The 26,744-nt window shown below is 42.9% G+C and overlaps 5 protein-coding genes across 5 annotated transcripts; 1 reads left to right on the top strand and 4 right to left on the bottom strand.

Annotated features, from left to right (window-relative positions):
* The first annotated feature begins 170 nt into the window (after window positions 1–170).
* On the top strand, window positions 171–2,044 carry LOC134028123 (calcium homeostasis modulator protein 6). The gene is made up of 2 exons (XM_062471494.1): window positions 171–717; window positions 1,041–2,044. The coding sequence occupies exons 1-2, from the start codon at window positions 253–255 to the stop codon at window positions 1,188–1,190; spliced, it is 615 nt and encodes a 204-aa protein (XP_062327478.1). The 5' UTR covers window positions 171–252; the 3' UTR covers window positions 1,191–2,044.
* A 172-nt stretch (window positions 2,045–2,216) lies between these two features.
* On the bottom strand, window positions 2,217–4,264 carry LOC134028422 (UDP-glucuronosyltransferase 2A2-like). Its single transcript, XM_062471961.1, has 3 exons — window positions 4,148–4,264; window positions 3,935–4,019; window positions 2,217–3,804 (listed from the first exon to the last, which is right to left on the bottom strand). The coding sequence occupies exon 3, from the start codon at window positions 3,800–3,802 to the stop codon at window positions 2,225–2,227; it is 1,578 nt and encodes a 525-aa protein (XP_062327945.1). The 5' UTR covers window positions 3,803–3,804; window positions 3,935–4,019; window positions 4,148–4,264; the 3' UTR covers window positions 2,217–2,224.
* A 1,762-nt stretch (window positions 4,265–6,026) lies between these two features.
* On the bottom strand, window positions 6,027–7,046 carry mespaa (mesoderm posterior aa). Its single transcript, XM_062471780.1, has 2 exons — window positions 6,288–7,046; window positions 6,027–6,125 (listed from the first exon to the last, which is right to left on the bottom strand). Exons 1-2 carry the CDS (start codon window positions 7,044–7,046, stop codon window positions 6,027–6,029), a joined length of 858 nt encoding a protein of 285 aa, XP_062327764.1.
* A 3,985-nt stretch (window positions 7,047–11,031) lies between these two features.
* Window positions 11,032–11,991, bottom strand: mespba (mesoderm posterior ba). Its single transcript, XM_062471781.1, has 2 exons — window positions 11,227–11,991; window positions 11,032–11,085 (listed from the first exon to the last, which is right to left on the bottom strand). The coding sequence occupies exons 1-2, from the start codon at window positions 11,989–11,991 to the stop codon at window positions 11,032–11,034; spliced, it is 819 nt and encodes a 272-aa protein (XP_062327765.1).
* Window positions 11,992–14,667: 2,676 nt separating this feature from the next.
* Window positions 14,668–25,067, bottom strand: sv2ba (synaptic vesicle glycoprotein 2Ba). Its single transcript, XM_062471660.1, has 13 exons — window positions 24,925–25,067; window positions 21,802–22,545; window positions 19,997–20,177; window positions 19,134–19,285; window positions 18,688–18,821; window positions 18,223–18,312; window positions 17,963–18,076; window positions 17,737–17,825; window positions 17,397–17,561; window positions 17,160–17,293; window positions 16,847–17,047; window positions 16,492–16,651; window positions 14,668–16,339 (listed from the first exon to the last, which is right to left on the bottom strand). The coding sequence occupies exons 2-13, from the start codon at window positions 22,289–22,291 to the stop codon at window positions 16,156–16,158; spliced, it is 2,094 nt and encodes a 697-aa protein (XP_062327644.1). The 5' UTR covers window positions 22,292–22,545; window positions 24,925–25,067; the 3' UTR covers window positions 14,668–16,155.
* Window positions 25,068–26,744: the final 1,677 nt, after the last annotated feature.

The following is a 26,744-nucleotide window of genomic DNA, read 5'->3' on the forward strand; positions in this document are numbered from 1 at the left end:
AAGAATACGTTTAAATGTAACCCCACCTGAAAGTACACGCCAGCCAATCAGTTGGAGAAAGGTCAGAGCAAATGACACACCCTCCGTTCTTCAAAACCAATCAGAGAGGAAGTGTGGCCTTTTGCCCGGGGGGGGGAAACTTTACCCCAGGATGAGTTAATTACGCACCACTTGTCTGTTGCCAATGTGTTCACAACGGTGCTCCCTCCATAGGGCTTTTTAACTCTTCTCTCCTTTTTTGTTTTAACTAGTATGGAAAGTAGACAACAATGGCTTACCAGACTGAAAAATGAACTTAGCAACAGCCCTCTGGCGTCAAATGTGGCTTTTGGCTTTATCCTCATGGGACTGGAGAAGTTGGTGGAGCTCGAGTTTGAGTGTCCTTGTAACCCTACATGGAACGGAGTGTTTTCCTCAGCGTTCTTCATCATTCCTGCCGTCATGGCCTTCACTCTCATGCTGATCATCCAGGGGTGCAGGTGTGATACTTGGTGCAGGAAATCGGTGTCCTTATCCAGCTTTGTTCCTGCGATCGTGTGGCTGATCTTGTTGTTCCTAGACGGCCAGTACTTTGCATGTGCAATGACAGACTGGAAGGGGAGATTTGTCCTCGTTGACAAAGCGGCGCCGCAGAAATGGTGCGAGCCGACTAGCGAGGGAGACGTCCCACCGCAAGAACTCATGCTGCGCTCACAGCAGCTTTTTGTCGTGTCTCAGGTAAGTTACAGATCGACAGCATGGTCTTGTGTTGAGTCATGTGTTTTCCCCCATTGTTGTGAGAGCAGGAGGAAGCTAGGGGATGAGAGCGGGGGCTGTAAGGATGCCTCTTTTGTCTTACTGAAGCAGATTAAACACACTACAGTGCCTGTTGCAATGCCCTCTTTGAGAAAAGGTCATGTCATTGTTTTTTGTGTGTGTTATACGCACAATGAGTTTAACAATGAGCTGACTTGTGTTGCAGTGAACTAGACAAACTTTTCAGTCTCATACCGACGGTCACTGTCTAATGCTCTGTTTCCCCTCTGCCCTACGCATCCCAGGTTATAGGTATATTTCTGCTCATATTCATTTGTGTGGGACTGGTAGTGTATGTGGTCAGAGAGAGCTGCCACCAGGAAGCAGAGCAGCAGGAGAGCAATGTAGCGGAGCTCAGGATGCTCACGGTGAGCTCTTTACGGACCCGGACGTAGTGAAAGGAGAGACACCTCCCACACACCTTCCTGCCTCTGGTTCTCACAACGGTATCTCAGACACTTCCCACTATCTCAGTGCCAAAAATGGCTACAATGTATTCAAAATAGAAAATATGGTGACATTTCGGTCGAACGTAGCCTTCATCAGACCTGCCCTGGCCTTGGCTCCAGCTATCAACACAAGAACATGTCTTGTCTCTGGTCTTATTGGTGTGTGGACACTTTTTAAATGAGCTATAGGAATTACATAGTACTCCTTGTAAATAGATGTTGTGTTTTTCGTACTCTGAATTCTTTCTGTTTCTTTGTTTCTTTTTATATATTGTATTGTTTTAAAATGTTAAAGAGTCACAGGGCTGCCTAGAGAGAAATGTTATTATGCTTTGATGTATTTTACTTTTACCATTGAAACCTCTTTTTAATGCATTTCTAATTATTTCTGTAAAATATTTGTGGATTTGTACCAGATCTAAATCCAGGTGTCATGTCGATGAATCATGTTGCAGAAGAGGTTCTGTATAGTTTCATATCCATCTGCCTCTTAAACTGTCTTACTTTTTTCGCCTGGCTCAGCAGCAAGCCTTTTCTGACTGGCACCCTCCTCTAATTGAGACGCCTACTCAGATTTTTCAAGACACCTGCCAAGACTCAGCCCAGACGAGCGGGCCGCTTACATTATGATTATCTGACGGATGTTCAGGAGGCAAGAGAAGGAACCTTAAACATTTTTTTTTCTGTTTTTGAGAGTGAGCATTTAGGTTTTAGCTGGCACAAATTATACAGAATAACGAATTTGATGGCCATAACATAATTTGTTTGTGTAATGCCTTTTTGTAATAAAGAAATTATTTATTTTATTAAAAAGTGCAGAATTATATACAATGGTGTCAACATGTTAACAATTGACTTACATAATACTTGCAATTTACTGCACAATTGACTTCTTGAATACTTTCAAGAAAATATGAAATCTGCCGTTACAAATAATACTTCAGATTTTTTTTTATAGCAACACAAAAGCCCTTTTACAATTACTCATATTTAACTTTTTGCTTTAAACACATCCTGAAGCAAGACCTCAATACTGCAGAAAAAATCAACATACTTATGATTCCAATAGTGAGTAAGAACGCCATTACATCTATTGAGTGGTAGACATACCAGGGCATTTTATAGGACTCTGTACGAAGGTGAGAAGCACCTTTGTGTCTCATGACAAACTCAATCCAGAAGAGGGCGCTATCCAGGGGTTTCATTGGCTGGTCCCTGTGGAGCCTGGAAAGTCTCTGCATATTCAGCCTGTAGGAAGGCTCATGTAGCACTTCCTGAAGGCCTTGGAGGAACATCTCTCTGTCCATGGTGTAAATGTCAACAATCTTTCCCGCTCCTCTTGCTTCGATTCTCATCAGATTGTCATGCTGATCAAAAATCAGTGGGAGTCCCAATATTGGAACCCCGTGGTACAGAGCCTCTTGAACTCCATTGGTTCCTCCATGAGCCACAAAGACTTTTATATGGGGGTGCCCTAGTAGGTCATTCTGTGGCATCCAGTCCACTATTAAGGTGTTGTTGCCCAGGGTAGCAGGCCTGCGGCCCTTGTACCTCCAGATCACATTCTGGGGCAGCTGAGAAAAAGCAGCTGCTACTTCATCAGCTAAATCTTGAGGGAGCTCTCCAACTAAAGTCCCCAGAGACATGACAATGACTCCATGCTCTCTAGAACTCTGAACAAACTCCTCCAGATCTTGAGGAAGGGGCTTGGCAGGTTTACACTGGAACCCTCCCATGTAGATAACATTAGGCATGGTGGGACGAGGGAACTCAAACACAAAGTCAACTCTCATGAGCCACAGGTCAGCAGCTTGAAACAGTGAGAAGTAGTCTACGTCAGGACCAAAGAAGCGCTGTGCTAAATCAGAAAAAATAGGTTTTACGTACACAGCAGTCTGTAATTCATACATGCTATAAGCCAGTACATTAAGAACCCTCTGGAGGAAGCTCATGTTATCTGACAATTCTGTGCCCATCATGGGGATATATGAGAGGGGAGAGGGAGCTACAGCCCAGTGCCCCTCCCCCCTAATAGTCCATCTCACGTTGAACACCAGCGGTAAACCCAAGGAGTGAGCCAGGAAAACTCCACCTCCCATGGCTGGGTCAGTCAGAAAAAGATCGTACTTAGCATCTCTCAGAGACTGCATCAGCCCTTGGTTCTCCAACATGTGTGAGACCATGTTTGACGTTTTCTCAAGCATCTCCTGGCACTTCTCCATTGTTTCCATTTCCAGCTTGAAACGAGCCCAGGCGGATCTCCCTCCTCTCTGGATCTCCAGCAACTGAGAGACAAATGTGCTGATAAAGTCCTCGTCAAATCCCCCTGCTATATCGAGGGTAATTGATGTGTAAAAAGGAGAGGTTTCCTTGATATACCAGCTGTCGGATGGCCGCACAACTGAAACGGTGTGGCCCCTTGAATGGAGCTCTTCGATGATAACTTTCATATTCAGCCAGTGACTGCCATCCACTGGGAAAACCAACACTTTCCCACCATGGACAACAGATAGAGAGAAGAACAGGAGGATGGTGGAGAATGACTGAACCCGATGCATGTCTTGATGAGAGAAGTACTAAAAGTGAATGCAGATGTTGTTCGTTTTAATGGCACACGGATGATTTCAAAATAAGACAGGGACAAGGGATTTTGATTATACATTGGTAGTTCTGCTGATAGAGTTGTGTACCTGTTAATCCAACTTTCCACAATGGTGAATGAGGTGTCTGTTCCGGTTTCAGTTTTCAAAGACTAACCTTAGATTAACATTCACACTAAATACAGAGAAAAGGGATAGTAATTTGAACACATGAGTAGTCAGTATTGCTCCTACTGTATGTACAACCTGATTTTGTCATTGCTCAGAATTGGTTGAGAGAGAGCTAAATATGGTTTTACTTACAGATTGTGTTCAGCTACTCCGGCTATTATGTTCAAGTGTTCTTCTGTGCCTATTTGTGGACTGGTAATGAAGCTTCCAGCTTCTTTCTTACAAATAAAGGACTTTCACACATGGTTGGTTTTGTCAAGCTAATGACTGATAGCATAACCAATATAAAACAAGGCGAAAGGTTAAGGGGATGCAACAGTGACATGGCAAACATGATAAGACTGAAAAAGGTAAGAGACTGTATGTGGACAAGAAAACTTACTTGACTAATTAATTTGCCAGTTTATGTATGCATCTATCATCTTCCAGCATATATTGTTAAAGTAGATAGACTACAATTCATAGTCATACACCGTTACACAAAATGCACAAAATATCATCATGTTTAGTCTGAATATTTGAACATACACACCTATCTCTATAAGTAGGATGGCCACATACATGTGTTTGGACTTTTTTGTTGCTTTTTCATATTGTATAGCTTCAACTCCTGAGTTTCAAAATTGAAATTAGAATTGCATTATTTCTCAGTTTCCCCACAAAGTCCATTCATTAGTTTTTTGGGGGTCCTTTTTCATTATGTTCCACCGCTTTGAGACAGATGGCACCAACATTTTATTTCTGTTTTCCACAGATTCCAGTTATTTGCAACCTTGACTAAAAAGGTTGCATTCTATTGTCCACTACAATGACACAGGAAGCAATGATGTGGCATACAACATACTATACCACTTAATTGCTTCCTGTGGAATGGAAGTGGATGTGGGTGTTATTCACCATAGTGTGTGTTACTTGTCACTTGTGTGTTATAGACCTCTCTATCTGAGAATTAGGGCTCTGAGAGCAGCTGAAACATCGGACAATAAAACAACCTAAAGAGAAATTAAATGAAACTCACAAATGTATATTGGTTCACATGCCAGGATTAAAGACCAGAACACACATCGTCAGTCTACTGTCATGGGTTTGGATCCTTGCACTCTTAAAGGTTTTACTCTAAAATAATTGAAGTCATCGTGTGCTTGAGTAGGGCATGGCGTTCTCGTCTGACAGCTGTTACATCACCTTTTCTGTGGATCTCCACTCCCAGCCTGACACTCAGTTAACGATACTTCCTCAAGAAACAACCGCTGAAGTTTACGTCTCTCAGAATGTAGGCTTTCCCTCAATGCAGGCCCTCTCACAATGACTGACATTCTATCACGTCAAGCTAGTGTTTTTAAAAGAGGCTTAAACTGCCAGAATGTTGCAAAAGAATGAGTTTGGCATGATAAAGATAGTATGACAGCAAACCGCATCTTGACATGTTGCTGTATTGGGGACTTGTGTGTGGGGACAAATGTGTATCAGTATGGGTGTCCTGCTGTGCTTTAAGCAAAGACAATGTTTACTGAGCACAGACATAAAAAGACCCCTAAGTGACGATTAGCCATCTGACCAGCCCAGCTGACAGCTAACCCAGTGGGGGTCTTTCCTCAGGGTCTTTAGCCTTGATGTGATGGTTCTGTTAAGCACTTTAGAGTCATCATGGCAGACTGGATGTTTATGTTATGTCCCGGTATCCATCTCAACTGTGCCTAGGGTAGGAGTAAAGACTGACAGAGTCAGTTACTTCAACAGGCTTTGTCAGTGCGCAAGCTAAACTTTGTAAAATGTGATTACTGTATTGTTTCAAACAGCTTCAGTTCCAATAACACTTGTCAATACTCAAGCAATTATTTTAAAATAAGGATTGTTTTATTCTCCCTTCATGAAGTGAATCCAATAAGTTACAATTATAATTACAATACAAAAGCATTAATAAGTTAATTCTGTACAAAATTCTGCATAAAAGTTCATTGTGTCTTTCCTCTGTGAGGCTTGGTGCTGTTTGAGAGTCTCATGTTGATATTTAGCAGTGTCCAGAGAAGATGAACTGCTGCTGCTGCTGTTGCAGTGGTTCCCAGTGGTCCTGAGCTGTGGTTTGTGAATAGTACACATTTCTGGGAATCTGAGAAAAGACAGAGAACATGGATGGTGAGCTGTCTGGCATAATCTTACATAGAAGTGATAAATAAGCTAATGACAATGTACATAAATATCCTATATTTAAGGCAACAACAAAGAATGTCTACAATTATTTTGACAGGAGATTGGATGTTTCTGAACATACCTGATAAGATTGTGGAAGAGTGGAGAAGTGAGGAGCAGTGGAGCTCTGCTGGTTGGAGAAGCTCTCATCCACTGCTTCCATAGCATCATAGCAGGGTTCCTGTGCGATGTAACCAGAGGCAGAATGAATTTGGCCCAGGCTCAGGTTCTGGGTCTGGGTCTGGCTCAGGTTCTGGGTCTGGGTCTGGCTCAGGTTCTGGCTCAGGTTCTGGGTCTGGGTCCCAGCTCCAATGTTCCCCTGACAGAGGCCATCCTCACTGAGGCCCAGCTGGGCCGATAGGAAGGAGATGTAGCGGATGGTGAGCCGCAGGGTCTCAATCTTGGTCAGGGTCTGTCCTGCTGGGACCACTGAGGTGGGCAGGTAGCTCCTGAGATGGTGGAGGGCTTTGGTCAGATCCCTCATTCTCAGCTTCTCTCTCTCACTAGCCGTCTGGCGCTTCTTTCCTGGGTACCTGGAGCGGGGCTTCCTGGTGCAAGCTTCCTGGAGGGGCGAGGTTTGGGGCTTCTCCTTGACCTCAGAGACTGGGCTACTGTAGATGAAGCAGTCCAGCGGCTCCTGTCTGTTGGCTCCATAGGGGAGGGAGGTGGGAGAGAAGCAGAAGGAGTCCACGGAGGAGGTGGGCGACAGGCTGCTGCAGCAGCTGAAGTAGCCCGGATCTGAGCTGGGATCGTAGGCCTGCTTCAGCAGGTCCTGACAGTCGAAAAAGAGAGAACTGGCATCCTGGAGCTGCATTGGAGAGCAGGAGGTGGACATGTCCATGGCAGTTGTAGGAGCTGGAGGCTTTCTGGAGAAGTGAAATGAAGCTGTTCTGTTTTGTGTCTCTGTAAAGGCAGACTGAAGGTAGTGAGGAGGACTGGGGAGCCTGCCCCATATATGAGATGCGAGGTGCGAAGTTGCACCTCCGGCAGCCACTTCTGGGCTTGGGAAGATCTTGAGGCAGAGATGACACCCAGGGAGGGGGGACCATGGGAAAGAGCACAGCTCATGGACAAGGTGTGACTGGTGGCTTCAGCTTGGAAAATAAATTAGATTGATTCGCACTAAAGCCCTAAAGGCCGGTGGCTTCTACCTGACTGTCAAACAAGAGACAAGCTTCTCAACCCTGCATATTATTATATAACTAGGTGCTGCATAGCAATACATTGTTTTCAATGACAGATACCGTGGTCAATAAAATCTGGCCCCAGATTTCCCCCTACAGGTTTTTGACGAAGTGTGTGTTATTATGTGGGTTAAGCTTGTAAGCCTGCATATCAAGTTGGATAATCTTGAATTACTTTCATTAGCTCAGTGTATTATATTTATTCTTTCTGTGTCAGGAAACAAAAGAGCTCATTTCAAATCACTGGACATTTATCACCTTTGATTTAAGTGAGATTTAGCATCCAGCTCTCATCAGTAGATCCTCCAGATTTCCTGCTCCGTCTGAGCCCCCCCCCCCCCCCCCCCCGCCGAAACAGATAAGTGTGCCAGCTGTAATGTGTGAGAGGTTCACACCTCTTCTCTGTTTGGACAGGAGCCCGGATCATGACTGCTGTCTTGGGAATCTGAGATCTGAGTGCAGACTAGAGAGATATGTTGAACTAATCCACAGGGTAATGATACCAGTCCTGTCCCAGTCCTTAATCTGGCAAAGGACAAATTTGACGATCAGTCATGATAATGTTCATCTCACACTACTGGAAGTAAGAATGCAGGAAGGCCATGTCAATCATGTTCTGATGAGCTGCATGTGGTTTGATAAGAGCAGACATTTTTTCATTGGTTTAAAAACAAAATGAATTAGATTTTAAACTATTTGAAATAATTTAGTTGCAATTACAGAGAAAAGAACTGGTAGAATACAAAGCTCTTTGTTTGTGACAGCATGAATGAAACTGACTGACAACAACATTTACTTTTGAACATATTATTTTATGTTATAGTTCTCATTGCTCCTCAGGATGAGAGCCCCCACTGTGCTGTCAGAGGTGGGGGCCAGCAGGATGGTGGAACCTGTACCTGGAGAACATTCCCGCAGTCTACCGTGTCATATTTGACTCCTGGTCTTGATCAGAGCTCAACTGTGTGAAGCAGTCACACATGGCTGGCCTCATGTGAACACCTTAACATGTTTTAAAATCTCATTCATGGATCATGACCGATTTAATGTGACAGTAGAATATCATTATTCTGAAAAATGTTAAGGGACACTGCGGATAAGAAAAAATCATAATAGATTAATTTGGTCTCTCTCTTTCTCCCTCCCTTTCTCTCGGGCTGTGGTGTGTGAGGTGACACGATGTCAGCCTTGACAGGTGTCATCTGGAGAGGGAGAAACAATTCCCACAAATAACCCCCCTTTTTATGGAGCATGGCTTTTAACGATACAACTCATATACATGAGGATGATTTTTGGTCACATTCTGGTGCATTTATTGTTGGTCTTTTTGTAAGTATTACAAACTATCTGTTTTTTTTTGGTTTGTTTTTTTGTCTCAATAATGTTAAGCCAAACCATAGACTGATTTTGTTCCAAAACAGAATGTGGGGATAGATTAAACTATTTACAGTTTATGGAAAAAGGACTGGCAAGTGTATTGGATCTGTAACCACTTCAAAGATGTGTGGTTATTGAGTCTAAACAGTTTTTATTTCAAGTTTAAGTTTTTTGTCACACAAAAACTTTTTCTCTGCCCCCCCCCCCCCCAAAAGAAAACAACAAAAAACTATTAAAAATAAACTTACAGCCCTACAAAGTGTATGTATACAACGCACTCATACGTATGTATACATTATATACACAGTGTATAGTACACGTGTTACTGAGTCAGGTGGTGTGTGATTTGATGCTACTTAAAACTAAATCGGAGCAAAAAGAGAACATGAGCATGTTAGTAAAAACCTGAGATGGTTGAGTGTAGCAGCATTAATAGCATTGTTTTATTTGAATTGCTTCCCACTTCTTACTATTATTTCCGATACGCTTTCACCAGCTCAAGTCTTAAACATTCTTTCTTCTGATCACAAGTTCTGAGAGGACCTAAGCTTCTTTATCCTCACTTATCTAACCAAATTAGCCATCTCTTTGTTTACTTGTATGTGATCATTACACAAATCAACATGTCCTTCCCTCAAAGAGCAGTTTTACCATAATGAAAGGGCTCAGGGAATTAATTAGGTTGTGTATTGATCTGGCTATTAACACTTCAAAAGTACTACAGCTATGTGGCAAAGAGAACACCTTGACTCTGCCATATTCTCTTGATATGCAGATGTAAGTTTCTCTTTGCATGCTAAACTTCATTCCACTGTTATCAGAGAGCTATTAGTGGGAGGTGGGGGTGGAGAAAATGCTGAGAGAAGTTGTCTTGGTCTAGACACAGCGGCGCCAATGACCTATCCTTTATTTACGTGGGTTCATTAACAAAGATGCTCAAGGTCAGCTTGATCTTCATCTGATGGCACCTTCTGATCTGAGAGGGGGAGAGAGTCCCACAGCAGTTGATGCTTGACCTGTCCACATGCTGATGTTGCGTTGGTTGAGTTTGTATCATGGAACATTCTACCATTGTGTTCAAGGGTCGGTAGAGTTCTGTTTTAATCATTGACCATCTTTATCTTCATACTAGGGCACGTGTAACAGGTAACATATATACTCTCATGCTGATACAGCTTCTTCTTATCAACTCTCACCCTCTACCTGTCATTATAAGCTATATGTAGTCTGTTTGCTTTCAGTTCAAATAGTTGTTTCAGTTAAAACACATGTTGCCTTTTACTTTGAGCAAACCTGTATATTTCATCATAGATTACTATCCAAGGGTCACTAGGCTTCTGAATGGACATTGATATGGACATTGATACATTTCTCTCTAGTCACTTTACACACTGTCACTTTCAGCTTAATATTGCACTATTGCACTAAATGTACCCCACTTGTCTTAGGTTAGTATAGGTCTTGTTTTATGCTAATATAGGTCTTGTTTTATGCTAATATAGGTCTTGTTTTAGGTTAGTATAGGTCTATAAGGTTAGTGTAGGTCATCATGTGTATTAGTGTATAATGTGTATTATTGTATATTGCATACTTTTTTGTATATTAGGATGTTTATTACTATTATTTTATTTTTATTTTATTCTATTTTATTTGAGCTTATCATAGATGTAATCTACGTTCTTAGTACTTATATGTTATGTTATGCCAGGTTCCTTGCGTTGTCTTGTCCCAAGAATTTCAGTGCCCAGTCTGACCTTGTTGTTCTGTGCACCTGACAATAACACTTGAAACTTGAAACTGATGATAGAAGTCTTTCCTGTAAAATTGTTGACTACTTGGCACCCTCATTGCAAATGGTGACGGCGGCATGTCAGGGATTGCATGACCAGTAGAGGGAACCAGACTCATGTTTTGCTGACTTGACTTAGGCAGTCCACATGAGCTGCCTTATTATGCAAAATAAAACACAATTTCATACTTAACGCAATAATAAACTCCATCCATACAGTACAAGGTAAAGTGTTTTTTAAATATTCCTTTAATTATAAATATGAGTATAAAAAGATTAATATATATTACAGTATTTACATGGAACATTTCATATAACTGAATAAATAACATTATATTAGAGAAATAAATTACTTCAGTCAAAATGAGGCAGTATTTTGGTACAGTACTATGATTACAGTATTACTAGGAACTGTTTTCCTTTATCCCATGAAGGTTGTACTTCATTAGATCCACTGGTAATGAGCCTGTAGAATTTCAACCCCAGAACTCATCAGGGACCAGTTGACTGCAGAAGTGTTTACCATACATCTGTGGAAAGGGAGAAGATGAATTAATTAGTATGCATAGAAGACATGTCATGAAAGTGACAATTAGTGTGTTATTCGTTAACAATCAGTCAGTTGTCAAGTTGAATGAAAGTATTTCACAATTATCCACACACATACATACCTGGCATGAAGGTGGTGTGGTCTGTGTTGTCTGTGGAGACTGCAGAAAAGACTCTATACTTGAGTTGAAGAGATCCCCTTGCATAATCCCTGTGTACTGTCCACTAAATTGATCCAGGTCCGCTCCAGAACTACACTCCCCAGAATGCTCCAGTGACCCAGGCTGGCTCTGTGTGGAACACTGAGAATGATATTGCTTCTGGCTTTGTCCCTGGGTCCATTTCCCCACCATGGAGTTGCACTGGAAGTATCCCAGGATCTCTGGGGTGGTCTCACATGCAGAGCTGTCCCCCACATCCTCACTGAGGCCCAGTTGGTCGGATAGGAAGGAGATGTAGCGGATGGTGAGCCGCAGGGTCTCAATCTTGGTCAGGGTCTGTCCTGCTGGGACCACTGAGGTGGGCAGGTAGCTCCTGAGATGGTGGAGGGCTTTGGTCAGATCCCTCATTCTCAGCTTCTCCTTCTCACTGGCGCTCTCCCTCTGCTTGCTCCTCACACGGGTCTTGGATCTAGCCGTCTTCCTCCCAGGTCCTGTGGGAGAGCATGATGAGGACTGGGGCTTCTCTGAGACTACAGTCCTGGCCCTAGGGGCGGTCGAGGGGTGAGAGGGCTGGTAGTAGCCAGGGGAAAGGCTGTAGTCCATGGAGGGCACAGGGGATGCGGTCTCTGGGGATGAGATGCTGTAGATGTCAGAGTCAGAGCTGGGGCAGCTCCACTGGTACTGCTGGAGGCTGTAGTTGAGTAGAGGCACAGAGGAGGTGTCCATGTTGTCAGGGAGAGTGGAGACGTGGTCTGTGAGGCTCTGGTGAGTGCTGTGCAGCTCAGTCCTCTCTGGTTTATATGTCCGAGCTAGGCTGGGACTCGGACGTGTGAAGTGACACCTCTGCAGCCTCTCCCAAGCCATCACTGTCTCTCCCTGTCAAAAGCTGCCCCACTGTGCTGACTGGCTGCCCTCTCCCCCCCCCTCCTCTCTCTCTCTCTTTGCCTCTCTCGCAGCAGTGGAAGTGTGAGTTCTGACCCCTGCTCAAAACAATAAACAGTTTTGCTTCTTTACTTCATTTTTGCTGCTGTCTTAATCTACTTTGCACATTTTGGGGGAATTTGTGACCGGCTTTGATCCACTGTTGCTCAGAGAGACATAGTCAGATGCCCAAGAATGTGGTCTTGTCTCATGTTTCAAGCAGTTTTTGTATTTTTTTTATTAATCAAACAGGCACATATCATCTGAATAGATACCAAAAATATGGAGGTTTTTGTCCAAGTTTAAAATCAAAGCCACAAAATATGACCCTGTTACCAGGCAACCTGTCAAGGAGCCCTGGCGAGGTTGCAGCAGTATTTCAAGGCCTAAGTACAGGGAGTCCTAATGATGCTTAATGAAGTATAATAACCTCTATTACCCAATTACACTTGAGGTGCTAGATGCCATTATGATTTGCCACTGGGGGGAACACAGTGGCTTGGGCACAGTGGGTTTAAAGCCACCAGTCAGAGGTGTGACTTCACACATGGGCTGTGAGACAGGAGAAGAAGAGAGGTTCTGAAAACAATGTCACCTCCCTCCCTCTCTCTCTTTCTCTCTACCTCCTACTTTCTGTCTCCCACTCTCATGTAGGAATAGACCTCTGACCACCATGTTGTGTTGTGACCCCTTCACCTCACCCAAGTGCCGGATCAGAAAAACAACAGGGAAAAAGTGTTTCACTTTTTCAATTGCATCAGTTCTTATTAAACTGTGTACATATAGCCCAAACAACAAAAACGCAAAGCTGATAATCTTTGTCGTGTAATATCTCATTATATATTTTACACATGAAATTATTTAAAATATAGATCACTTAAGGAGTGGTTTGCTTTTACAACAACAAACCTGAATGAAAATGTATCTTTGAATTCCATGGCTTGTATTGTAAGTTAGAATGACTTTTAGACTTCAAGGGTATTAGAGACACTCTTACTATATAGTCCTTTTATTTTAAAAACATTGTTTGGGATAGAGTTCGTTTTTTTAAGAGCATTTACAGTTTGTGTAGTCCTCAAAACAAGAACAATACACCACCCAAAAAGTATTTAGGTTTGAGTGTGGAACCTCCGTGTGACCCTGTGGTACAGAGATGACCCTGAGTAAACTGGCGCCCACCCTGCATGCCACATGAACTGTGAGAGACTGTGCGGGAGTTTGGCACCTTCAGCCAACCACAACCCGGGAGGGTCTGGGTCTGGCACCCATCTCCTTGTCTCCATCTCCTACTCAAACCCCCATCCTCCCCTCATCTATAATTGGCATCTATGAGAAATCCGATTAATTTGGCCACAATCACACCTGACTGTCATGACGTGTTCACAAAATGTACAATTTTTTGTTTGTTTGTTTCAAATTTATAACTGCTGTTTTCAAATAGTCACCTGCTGTTGTGAGGGGCTGTTACCTTGGTATTGTCTGGAGCTGAAATGCTTGCCCAGTAGATTCCTGTGAGAACCGCGAGGTGTGGGGAGTGAAACATTCTCCACCCTTGGTGTGAAACATAACAAGCTGCTTGATGATAGACTGGAGGACATGGTAGAGAGCAGGGTAAAATACAGGCATGCTGTAAATTGTGTCTCATTGTTGAAAGTCTGACATCATGTATGCACCTTCCTGACACAGTAAATACCTTGTCTGTGTGAACTTTTATTGCGAATAAAACCCATTCTGATTCTGATCCTGATCATTCTTTATGGTATTTTTGGTGACATGTTTTACTTGAAGGCTACATTGTTAAGGAAGTTACTGTTTAAATTATGTAATAGGTAAATGAATCAAGAACGTGCTTCCCCAAAAATCACTCCTAGAATTCATTGTTGTTGACGACCAGTTATAATTAAAGAAAAAGTTGATTAAAAAACGTGGTATATTGCATTTCAAAAAGTCCTTTAAAATGTACATTTTGACTGTCCTAACTATCTAAATATAATGTAGTGCCACTTTCTACTCTAAGGCATGGAGTTCATGAGAAAGAGTAGCATCCCATTCTCACTTCATTCTACTATTTCACACGTGCTCCCAGGCAAGTACTACTGGTAAACGGATTAGCGGGGTCTCTTTCACACCCTTGCTAGAGTCAACACAATCCTCCTACTGGTGTCACTCGCTCACACTTGTGTGCTGCCATGTTTTTACAAGTGCCCCCTCAAATTCATCTTCCCAACTCATGGGAACAGAGCACATTGAAGAGTCAAACTAATTTTCACTGCTCTTAATATGAGAAACCGATATACTGATACAGTATCTTATGTCAAAAGATATTGCCCATGCTGATTTTGTGTAAACTATATATGCTGTGAGATCATTTAGATGTCGAGTTCAAGAGGAGATCGATCAGGGTTACTTCAACAAAAACGAGTGTGAATGTTTCAGTGCGTTTTCTACAATAACATGAAATAAAATAAATCACAGTCATCATGAAACCACATTTTCTTTATTTTTTAACCATCACAGAACAAAACAAAAAAGTAAAGGTCCATTCTTGTCTCACAATTTCATTTGTGAAATGAAGATAACAAACAAGCCTTCAGACTCCATAACTCTAGGTCCACTAAAATCAAAACGCTGACCCTTCATTTGTGTTTCCTTTAAATCAGATTGTGTTAACAGATGAGTGGTCCTTAGAGGTTATGTCCTGCTTGTCAGGGTTATGTCAGGGGTAAGGCTAACTCCCAAGAATACAGACACATAAAAGGTCCACATTGGGTGCCAACTGTTAGCTATAGAAATAAAGAAATAAAGATTACTGTGAGAAGTGTGCCTTTGACATGTACAATATTATACACACAAGAGGATGTTGCAGCATGTTAACTAATATACACGGGTCTATGTACAACAACAATTACAACTTTGGTAGTAAAACTAAAATATATAGTAAATTAAACCTTTCTGGGGGATTTTAACCACTCACACACACACAGCTCAATCAAGTCACGTGTTCCTTAGAAATCTTGATACATGTTGTTGTAAATGCAGCATTTCAGTTAAAGAAGCTTCAAAAATAGAGCATGATATCAAAATGTCTAAAATCACAGTTTGAAATTAGTTTAGAAAAAACAATACAATTCCTTATCATGGCAAGGTTTGACAGAAAAGACTGATTAAACAAATCAACATCTAATACACAGCTCTACAGTTACAGAACTGATTCTATGGCATAGAATCAAAAACAAGACAACAGATATTGATTCATCAACAGATGTATTCAAGCCTACGATTTACATTTTATTTGCGCTATCAATGTTCAAAATGTATTAAATAGGAACATAAAAAGTGTTGAGCTGATACTGATGAGCAGAAATGATTGATTTTCAGTGACATGACAAGCTGAGTACAGACAATTGGTGTCTAGAAAAATAGAATTCATGTGGAAATTCAAACACCTAACTAAATGACAGAACATAGCACAGAAACGTCTTACTGTAATTAAACTACCAAACAAAAGTTGATTCAATGGAAAAACAGATAACTTGAAAATTGGTTCAGAATGCTATAAAGTTGTAAAACATTGAAACCTTTGTCATTTCCAGATTCTCCAAACAGTCTTCAGAAAACAATGCCGTTTTAATCAAAGCACAACATGGTAAAACTGTCTGTAATACTCTTCAAGTATGATAAAGATCATGTCACCTTATATTTCTTAAATTTACTTCCACATGCATAGGACATACCAAATAAATTGAGAAAATGTTCTCCATGTTGTTGGACAAGGTTTTAGGCTGAACAAAAAATATATGAACCCACAGGTGAAAGGACTTTTTGGGGGTATGGGGTGGGAAGGTGTACCAAACAGAAATCCCATGCAATACTCATCCTCTTTTACGAGGTTCATGTCTTTCTCCCAACTGGATCACAGTTAAACTATATTTACAAAGCGCTTGTTTTGGCTCAGTAGGCTTTGGCTTTTCAAGAGAGGATTTTCTCCCGAGTCTCGGGTAGCTTGAGAGCCAGGAGGCCGCCGCAGACCAGGGCGGCGAAAGCCAGGAAGATGGGGATGATCTTGGTGATGCCAATGAAGGAGGCAAAGATGAAACTGCCCATGATGGCGGCAAATTTGCATAGAGCATTTAGGACACCGAATGCTGTGCCTCTGCAAACAAACAGACGGACAGACAATAATGGTCTGACAATGCTCCTTTCATAAGTTTATGAAAACTCCACACCAAATCTTTCACAGTTACGAGCAAGAGTTTTATGCTCATTATGATTCTACAACAGGAGATTGGTTGTGTTGAGAGTTACCTTTTAGCCGAGGGGTAGAGCTCAACTGAGATGACCTCCAGGCCATTCCAAGCTGCCACGCTGGTTCCATAGAAGAGGCACTGCCAACATATAACTGCCCCTGGGCTGAAGCTTAACAATAGGAGGAAGGAGCATCCAGAGGACGCTAGCATAGAGAACCCTGTGAAGAGAGGGAAGAAAGAGAGAGAAAGTGACAAAGAGAGTGACAGATATTTAAAAAGAGGGGTAATGATACACTGAAGAGGTTGAGACAAAACCATATCCTAACAACATAATCACCCGGAAATCTTGAGCACCTTTCCAGTTCTGACAGACCTTTTGTCTCGAAACTCCTCCAATTTTCTTCCTTGCTCACCTATAATTTTTATCCTTCCTATCTTGTCCATGAAGAGGGCAGATATTATGTTGCCAGGCAACACTGCCAGGCTGCCCAGGAAGCTGACCATGTAGACGACAATATCGTTCTCCTCCTGAAAGTTCAGATGGCAGCCCTTCTTTGGATGAAGGAATGTTGTGTTCTCCAGTCGACAGTCTTTAAACTTCTCTTGCCAAAGATCTGCACATTGCACAGGAAAAAAAGACAACAATCAACCCAAAAAAATATGATCTCAGGTGGGGACTCATAAATATTGGAGATTTACAGAATCCTTCTACACAGAATCCAGTACCTGTGTTGTAGAACATGGTGTTTTTTATGGTGCAGTTCTCAAAAAAAGTATTAGTTGACTTGATGTCTTCAAAGATGCAATTCTCAAATAGGGAATCCTCAAATTTCACAGACTTGATTTCTATGTTCATGAACCTAAAATGAAACATCACAGCAGTTTACCGTAAGTGAATGTGCTGAAATCTTATTCTAGAAATGTCTTAAGAAATATGTTGAAAAAATGTGTATGTAGACTTACCTGTCATGGATGTATTCTCCTTCTTTGTGGATCTGGTTTACCAGCGAGAAGTTGAAGTGGAATCGTTCCACTCGTTCTCTGTGGAAGAGCTTGACCTTGGACTCATATTCTTCGTACTGCATGTACTTGATCATGTCAGGGAACCACACAGACAGGCCATGGTAGCTGAGACAAATGCAGAACCACTGTTATTCTCACAGCAGATTACCATTCTCAGGTCATATAGGAGGGGGCTGATTGATCTACTGTGTTAGTGAGGGTTCATTCATGCATTTAATCATTCATTCAGACATCCAGTCGTCCTGTGTATCTTCTGTGCCACATCTGTGGTAATCCTCACCTGAAGGCCAGGGTGAACCAGACAATGGCCAAGAACAGCCCCTGCAGTCTCAGTTCTGGTGCTGCGAGTGACGTCACATTCTGCATGACCTGCGATTGTAAACCAAAAAACATGACGCATTCATCCTGACTGCAAATGTATAGTCATGAAGGATCACACATCCATGGCATACAATGATACCCAACACATCTCCATTTTACTTCCTAGCGTGCTGTGATTGGCCCACCTGTTTGAGCATGGTCGTGTGCCGGACAGTCCAGCGCTGGAAGGCAGTGCCGGTGTCACTTTGGATCTCTATGAACTCGTCCTCCTGGGTCTGAGGAGTCTTAATACTGGCTACCTGTAAACATGTCGGCAAACATTAGGCTGAGATTCAACTACAGGTCTGAGGGAAATAAGAAAAACCAATTTCAGACACAAGTTTATCATGTTCAATGTAATCTATTTTACAAGCTGTTGTTGTGTACAGTGTGAGTTTTGACTCACTGTGAACACCCTCTCAGGCTCTCCCTTGGCCTTCCAGTTGGTGTCGTGGACCTGCCTGAGGATCATCCAGGCCTCGTCGTGTCTGGCGCTCTGACAGAAACACAGGTGCAAGCTGTCAGCATCGCAGTACTGCATCCAGCCACGCTGGGCTGTGATATACAGGATCATGTATTGGTTTTGTGGACTGTTTATGTCCCAGGTTTACAAGCCCTTGTCAGATAGCATGCCTGTGTGATTCTGGTGTTATTTAGAGAAGGAACAGGCCCAGTGACTGATGATGACTCATCAGTTTTCAACAGTAGGCACCTAACACCTTAAGAATTATATACACTGTATACGTATATACACACACACACACAAAGCAGAAAACATACAGTACACTAACAAACACATGCTCAGACATTTCATTATGCCTTTTAAGCACACTAGCAGCTTCATCAAGGCCATGGTCTCCAGTGCGCTCACCTCAAGGAGGAAGCGAGGGCTCTCTGGCATGAAAATGAGCCCGACGAGCGCCGCCAGGGCAGGGAATATGCACACCAGGATAAACACCCGCCAGGTGTGGACCTGGAACTCGCTCCCCATGCTGAAGCCCCAGCCTGAAGTGCAGCACAACACAACACAGGATCTTAATTTCCTCTAAGCCCTCTGGTCCACATTACCGGTAACCCCATCATAATGTCAGCTTCATCAACAAGGAAATGGAATTCAAATCTAGTCTTGGTTCATGTGGATGTGTGTTTTGAAGGATTGTTGAAGGAAAACACACAACAAATGTTTACCAGCTGGTTTAGAGTTGGTCACCCTTGAAATTGTCCTTAGCATTTTCACAATCACTGTCATCATCTTCACAATGGTAATCATCCCCCTCATCCTTCTCCTCCTCATCCCCCTATTTTAGGGACTCCTACCATAGTGGGGGATGATGCCCCAGGCAGTGAAGGAGGCATACAGCCCCCCAAGCATCCAGAACATGCAGAGCCAGCTCAGGTGCTCCCCACGCTTGTCCATCTGCAGGAACTCAGAGTAGTAGGTGTACACGATGGGGATGGAGCCTCCAATCCTGCAGGAGAAAAACAACATCTGAACTCTGGAATTCTGAAAACCTATTCAACATTGTTTAATGTGAATAGAACATGTGCACGCACAAAGAAACAGGGTGTGATTTCTCTTTGACCTTGCGGTTCTGGGAGGTTCGGTGCAACTCAAATGAGAACAGCTTGTCTGCAGATGTGCTTTTATTACTGACGTGGGACTCATCAATGTTCTAAACACACAAAGGCTGAATGTTCTAATTCAGGAACCGGGAATTGAAGTTTCAGGGCTTGGCTGGTGTTAAGACTTAAGTGGTCTTGGCCACAAGCATGCACTGAACAGCTCAAGCCTGCAATAATCCTGAAAAGTGGGTTTTGGCCTGAGTTTGTTAACGAGGTGAGAATGTAACATGGCTGACCCACAGTACGTGAGAACATGTGTGACTTCCTTTCAGCCGGTGACAGAAAATTTCCTCTACAGTTCCCGAAGACCTAGGTTTTCTTTTTGTCTGTCACTAGTTTTCCACCTCCTTTTTCTTTTCCATCCCGTTGCATTGGTGACCTTGGTAAGTGTTTAGCACTGTACTGGTGTTATTGGAGCACAGGGGAATATTGCCCCTTTCAAGACCAAGCAGTATCTATTCTATTGTGTGTCTTGCTCTTGTGAATGCAAATTGATTTTTAGGATGACATTTGGAAAAAAACATGTTTTCTGAAACTTCACTTGAAGTGTGACTCACCCGAAGCCAGACCAGAACCTGAAGAAGAGGAAGGAACCGTAGCCCTGTGCAAAGCAGGACAGGAAGGAGAAGACCACATCTATAGTCAGCACGTAGATCAGACACTTTCTGCGTCCCATCTTGTCCGACAGGCCGCCCCACACAAAGGCCCCCACCATCATCCCTACGTACACAAGCAAACCTGCCAGACAAACACAAACACATGAGGGGAGTTTAGTTTTTTTTTGTTTTGTTATAGTGTGAACATTAAACCCCTTTTGGTTCAAATCAAAGCCCTCGTAAAAGAACAAAGACACATTTTTGTTTTTTTAAGTATAATTCACTGTACAATTCTGGGCCTTGTGCAACTTTCGGTGAACCCTGATAGTTAACTAGGTCTGTATTGGTACTGATGTTCAAGACAAACCAAGCAGCTAGTAGGTGCAATATTTTCCACAAGGGGGCTCAGTTTGTCCAATTGTTCATTAAACGGAAGGGACAAAGGGTCATGTTTGCTTGAGGAAGAAATCCCACAGTTGTTTCCCATAAGAGAAGGATGAGAGAAATAGAGAGAGACTGAAAGTAGCTGAACAAAGGCAAAGTGACATAATTTGACTTTAACCATGGAATATTCTAGTCAATTGAAAGGATGGGCCGTGATGCCTCTTATAATCTAATGAGAATTTATACGAGATGGCCCATATACTGCATGTTATCAGAGCTCATCATTTTTAGGACCATCAGTGATAGCTCAGCTCTTCTGTGGTCTCTACAGCCCTCTCAGCCTAGATTGTGTTTTTACTACACACGCCTAATTACGGAGGGTGTAAGCAGCTTATGGGGCACGTGTGGATATACTGTGCACCTTTCTGCAGGATTACTCCCAACTCCCAACCCCCAACCCTCAACCCCCTGTCCTTGTAAAGCACAGTAGCAGCTGACGCTACGTCCAGGGGCCAACGGCACCCCAGCTGAGGCTCTGTGTGTGTCACAGCTGGAGTGTCACCTCTAATTCTGGGTTCATGCTGCATAATGGTTATCATTTAAATGGGGGGTCAACTGATTTTGTGCGCATGGGTCATTTTTGATTTTAAGACATTCAACTCATCCTCTTTTGAGCTCTCCATACTTTAAGGGCTAGTTGCCTATGAAGAGGGGGACTGACACATCAACAGCAGAAAAGGAAACCATACAAAAGTGCGTGGCAGAACATTATCAACTTCAGGCCACCCACTGCACAGCCCATCCCATTTATGCCAGCAGATAAAGTAAATTCAATTTAAGACAGGCCCGAGGCGTCCTCAGGGTCTGATGAGGCAGAAGGACCCCCTACTGGCTAACTGACAGCTACACGGCCCATGATGCAAAGCACCCCGTCTTTGAACAGTTGTACTAGGTTAATATCAGAGCTTTAGCAACGTCTCTGGGAGTTCACCTGCAGGTTCGCCATCAATCAGTGTCAATGATCACCCCTGGAAGGCAGTTAGGGAAATGAGGGAGATGGGATGAATGTTAAAAAGCTGCCATATCATCTTCACATGAACTTTAAGGTGAGATGGAGCTCTGGGGGTTCTCGTTTTACAATTTTCATGCATCACAGAATTTTCAGTGAAGGAAACCAACTAAAGGATATTCTGTGTATTTTTGTAAATATTTTCTATCTACCAGTTTATCAATTGGGATTTTTTTTCTGTTGAATCTTTCTGTGAATCACTCCTTAAAGAGCCACACAACTTAATGTATATACACTGTACTTAATACCGGTCAGAATGGATTCATTCCTGAGTAAGTCTTTAAATTTGCATTGGCCCCACTTCTCATCTTACCCAGCATGCCCTTGTTGGCGTTTGTTATGCACATGTCCTTCTCTGCACTGGGCAGGACAAAGCCCACCACAAAGCCATCCACGCCATCAGCCATCAGCGCCATGCCCAGCACACCGAACAGGGTCCACTGGAACCGGCCGTGCCCACAGTCCTCCATGATATTTTCATACTGCTCCGGGAGGTCCTCCTCATCGTCGCCCTCAGCCGCCATGCGGGCCTTCTTCCTGGCCTCGGCCCTCGCTGCCCGCCGGGCCTCCTTGATCTCATCCGGGTGGGGGATGCCCTGGTACTCCCCTTCGTACATCTGCTCGTCCTCATCGTGGCCCTCGGTGGCGTCGCTGGCAGCGTCCTCCTCCTGTGGAGGGTAGTCTGTCTGGTAGGGGTAGCCGCTGCCCTCCTGCCCTCCCCCCTCGCTGTATGTGGGGTACTGGTTCTCTCCGCCGATGTCAGTCCCCTGCTGGTTGACATTGTTCTGATACGGGTCGTCCATGGTTGCAGATGGAGGGAGAGTGTTAGCACTGTCACCGTTGTATGCTGGTGGACTTCCTGTTGGCTAGATTGGCATAATCTTTGGCAGCCAACTCAGCGGTAATAATTGGAGTATTCCAGTTAGGGGGTAAGTGTTTGCGCCTTTGAACAATGACGTTATGCTGTCGAGTTCTGATGTTATGTAAGGCCTTAACAACTGTGTTGAAACAGTTCTACCTCCTCTGGTGTATGTCTGCACAAGGCCACATGCTGAACCTGAAAGGGAGAACACAAATGTTTTAGACACTTCAACAAGATCCCCAACTGATGTATCATCATCATACAGTATCTGTTTTATATTTGGTGTGTAAAAATGACCAAATATTTCATCAAAACTGTGAATCGATGTGACACCAAATCAAGCTACTGTAGGGTTGTTGTATGTGTCCCGTGTTTGCAGTGCGACTCTCTCAGAAAAGGATTATCTTCAACTCTCACAAGTATTAACTTCCCTGTGCAGTTCTTCTTGTCTGTCTGGGACTTTGATGCCATTTTGATCCTCATAATAGTGACACACACAGATGCAAGTCAGCTTCCTTATAGGGTTGTACACTTCCTGTATCCCGGTAGTGCACACAAACGCTGAGTGCAATCTACACCTGTTTCATATGTAGTTGTGGTAATGACCTTGTTGAGTGCAATGTACTGATTTCATGTTCTATTTTTCTTTCTTTCTCTCTGTTTTTCACTGCCTGGTCTACTATTTGTTTCATTCTCATTTAAATTTCATGGATGGAGAGTGGCAAGGCCAGACTGGAACAGACCAGAGTAGACTTCCTGTGAGGGTCCTCCATACCAGTAACAATTCTCTGTCGTCACGACAGATGAGAGCTGCAATTTAATCCATCTTAAGACTGCAGAAATGTCATTGTGCCCTGTTTCTATGGCTGCAAGCTTTGGGTGATTCTCTCCCAATGAAATCAGCAGAGGTGACAGAGAGATGTTAACCAGATCAGGTTGAGCTCTTGCAGAAATGTTGGATTCTGCTTTTCTACTTATCAGAGATGTATTCATGTCAATTTAATTCACTGTATGAAAAAAAATATTATACAGTGAAAACTCAGAGTCTGAGTAAACTGAGGTCCTTAAATGTTATCAGGACATCCAGTGTTTGCATTCCTGTATGTTCAAGTCAGTTATTTTTGCAGAATGAATGGTTGGTGATGGACTGAAAATCCCCACCACTAAATTAAATGAGTAGAGAGGTACTTTAGGCTTGGAGGGACTTTCTATGGCCGCATTAGTGTTCACCTTCAGTGTCCTGCTGCAGGCCTCACTGCCTGATGGCTGGCCAGCTGGTCTTTACATAACTAACGTCTCTACCGCTCTCTCTCTCTCTTCATCAGTGACATCATCCACGGTTTTTGATCCCATGTGGATCTGGTTGCTTTGATGAAGAACAGGGGATGAACTAGGAAGTGAATTAGAGGTGAATATGCAATTGGTGCTGTAAGACCTTCAAAAAGTAGAAAAAGCTGAAATGGCAAACAAGACTAAAAGCGTTAAAGCTTAAGTTAGTACATGGAACAATTAAACGATGTACATAATATTGCTTTTGATGTTTTAAACTGAAGGTGGATAAGAAGAGGGAAGTGTGACGTCATCACAGTGAAACTAATTGAGGGCACACATGAAGGGCATGTTTGCCTCTTTCTATACCGAGCAAATAATGAAGTTGGACTTTCAAAATGGAAAAGCTGGCAACAGAAGGGACCCCAACACACTTGAGTTTTTGGGTCGGAATCACTTCCACACCAACACATCTAACGTTGAACACTGAAAAGGCTTTACGAATGGGAGATTTGCCAAAATAAAATTGCCACAGGTTTAAAAGAACCAGACAGTTTCAGTTACTACAATGGTCATATCATATGCCTAAACATCAAATAAAACTTAAAACGATTGGCTGTCAGCTCAGGCTCTTGATGGCCTAGAGAGGTCAAAGGGGAATCCCTCGCATAATGTACCCACACAAATATTTCATGACCTCTGCTCTGAGGGCCCGGGTGCCCCAGACAACCCATCACACCATTGTAACCAAAACAGCTGTGGTAACTACTGACTGTTACAGGTAACAGACCACATTACCTACCCAAGTCTACCCAAAAAGTATTCATATTTTTTAATGAAAATATAAATGGAATCAGCTCTCTCTGTTGAATGGTGCAATAGTTTAGGAACAAATCCCATTATTATATCGCAAAAAGTGTTTAGTCCATTTGGTTTAAATTTCAATTGTAACGATTTCCTCAATAACACATTTTATAATCAAGATATTTTCTGTAAACAGTTGCAGGAAAATATTTCTTAATTTCTTAATTTCGAAGGGAATGACCATTCCAATAGGTTTACAAAAGCACAATTAAACCCTTTCCAAAGTTGAGATAAACAGTTTTAAGATGGAAAGTTAAACTACTGAATCAGTACTGTAGCTACTCTTTTTCTAATCTTCTACATTCAACATTTTTACAGGATCTAAACTTTCATGTAATTTCATTTTTAAATTAGATACAATCCCATGCAGCATTTTACTTGATTTTAAAATTGTTTTTTTTATTTTATTAAATTGTACAATTTCAAAATCAATATTCTTACCAGACTTGACATCGCAGTGTTAGGAATTTCTGTTGTGAACGTCAGTAAATAAATTCCAGAGAGGTTTGAAAAAGATACAGAGACTTTAGCGATGGCAACCCTTACATGTCACTTTAGCATTCGGCCGTACTGCAGACTGGGGCGGGAGGGTGGGGAGTGGGGGATTAGGCTGCAAACTCACTATCCCCCCCTGGCTCATCCCCCAGAAGCTTCCGGTTGACCCCCACTGGACAAAATGGTACGATCCTTTAGGCTTATAAAGCAGGGCCAAAGAGAATACCAACCATTAATTTGGGTGTGTGGCAGATGTGTTTGTTTCAATTGTAGAGATTAACAATGAGTTGGAGTATCAACAATGGTGGGAGGAGGGTGGAAAAGACCCTCAGGGGTTTAAATCAGCTCAGTGTAACTGACTGTAGCCAGGATCACAGCTTTGGCAAGAAAGACAAAACTCAGGACGGAGAGAAATAAAGGTGGAATGATGATGTCATAGCAAAATCCACAAAGTACAGCATCACACAGGAACAGACTGGAGAACCAGAATATACAGATTGCATGCTGCACATTTTACATAATAATTTCTGGACACCACTTTGTCTACGGTTTTGTCTGCCAGTTGTCTGTAAACCAAAAATAACAGCGTATTTTATGGCACCTTTGAGGGCCCAGCAAAGCATTGACTGATCTGTTCAAGCGATCTTGTCATAGCCATTGCTGGAGAGCTGGGGTGATCAACAACCAAATGAATGTATTGGGGGAGGTTGGTGGCAGTGGTGGTCATTTCAAGGAAGTCACTCCAGACTCCAGAAACTCCAGACCCCCACTCCAAGCCGAGAGACTTGGTTTGCTCTGCTACGGGACATCATTGTGGATAGTAGATGTCTTGCATAGAGGCAAAGCTCCCTAATCCATAGGCCTGATAATTCGAGTGCAAAGAGGATTAGCTCCACCCTAACCGAGCCATTGGCTAAATTTAGACCTACACAGTCTCTGTCTTCACCACTCTCCATTTGTCCCTCCCCCAACTCCGCCCTTTACTTTCTCCAATCGTATGTCATGTGGTTCCAATGCTTCAATCACACGCGCGGTTATCCCTGACGCGAATGTGATGCTCCTGGGTCGACCTAATCTGCACAGACTCTGGTCAAATAATTTATCTCAAAAAGGCCTATGATGAGTCTGAGATTCATTATATCTTCTGGACATCTCCAACTCGATCTTACTGTACTATCTGAACACTTTCTGAACACATGATCAGAAGACCAGCATTGTTCAGAGAGGATGTGTTGGTGTTTTGGGTGTAGTGCTCTTTTAATTTCTCCCTCAGCTAGGCTTTGTCCTCTAGTTTAAATGTGTAGGATTATTGTTACATGTGGCCCAGTTGCACGAGTCAGGTTGAGAGAAGTGTATGTGTGTGTGTGTGTGGGGGGGGGGGGGGGCGGGGGGGAGGGAGGGAGTACACGGGGATGGGTCTGCAAAAACAGCTTGTTAGCTTAGTGAGGATAGTCATAGAAAATCTGGTTATGGATGTCTGCTACGATGTACGAAAATTTAAATTTATGAAACAGCAGGCTCTGGGTGAATGGGACAAAAGGGATATTTTTTTTACATTAATCTCCCATTTAGTTCAGTAGCACACTGGACATATTGAGGTAGGTAGGTATAGGTAAGTAGGTAGGTAGGTAGGTAAGTACTTGAGGTACAGTAGGTAGGTAGGTAGGTAGGTAGGTAGGTAAGTACTTGAGGTACAGTAGGTAGGTAGGTAGGTAGGCAAGTACTTGAGGTACAGTAGGCAGGTAGGTAAGTACTTGAGGTACAGT

Source organism: Osmerus eperlanus, chromosome 10 (assembly GCF_963692335.1).
Source record: "Osmerus eperlanus chromosome 10, fOsmEpe2.1, whole genome shotgun sequence".
Lineage (NCBI taxonomy): Eukaryota > Metazoa > Chordata > Actinopteri > Osmeriformes > Osmeridae > Osmerus > Osmerus eperlanus.

Bases quoted from the DNA above. Each gene is read 5' to 3' on its own strand.
- LOC134028123 (XM_062471494.1), top strand. From the start codon at position 253: ATGGAAAGTAGACAACAATGGCTTACCAGACTGAAAAATGAACTTAGC. The intron at 718-1,040 runs GTAAGTTACAGA...TACGCATCCCAG, and splicing joins AGCTTTTTGTCGTGTCTCAG to GTTATAGGTATATTTCTGCT.
- mespba (XM_062471781.1), bottom strand. From the start codon at position 11,991: ATGGACACCTCCTCTGTGCCTCTACTCAACTACAGCCTCCAGCAGTAC. The intron at 11,086-11,226 runs GTATGTATGTGT...CCCTTTCCACAG, and splicing joins CCACACCACCTTCATGCCAG to ATGTATGGTAAACACTTCTG.
- sv2ba (XM_062471660.1), bottom strand. From the start codon at position 22,291: ATGGACGACCCGTATCAGAACAATGTCAACCAGCAGGGGACTGACATC. The intron at 18,822-19,133 runs GTAGGAGTCCCT...GCTGCACTTCAG, and splicing joins GGGCATCATCCCCCACTATG to GCTGGGGCTTCAGCATGGGG. The intron at 16,340-16,491 runs GTAACTCTCAAC...GTTTGTTTGCAG, and splicing joins CTCTACCCCTCGGCTAAAAG to AGGCACAGCATTCGGTGTCC.
- mespaa (XM_062471780.1), bottom strand. From the start codon at position 7,046: ATGGACATGTCCACCTCCTGCTCTCCAATGCAGCTCCAGGATGCCAGT. The intron at 6,126-6,287 runs GTATGTTCAGAA...GTCTTTTCTCAG, and splicing joins CTCTTCCACAATCTTATCAG to ATTCCCAGAAATGTGTACTA.
- LOC134028422 (XM_062471961.1), bottom strand. From the start codon at position 3,802: ATGCATCGGGTTCAGTCATTCTCCACCATCCTCCTGTTCTTCTCTCTA.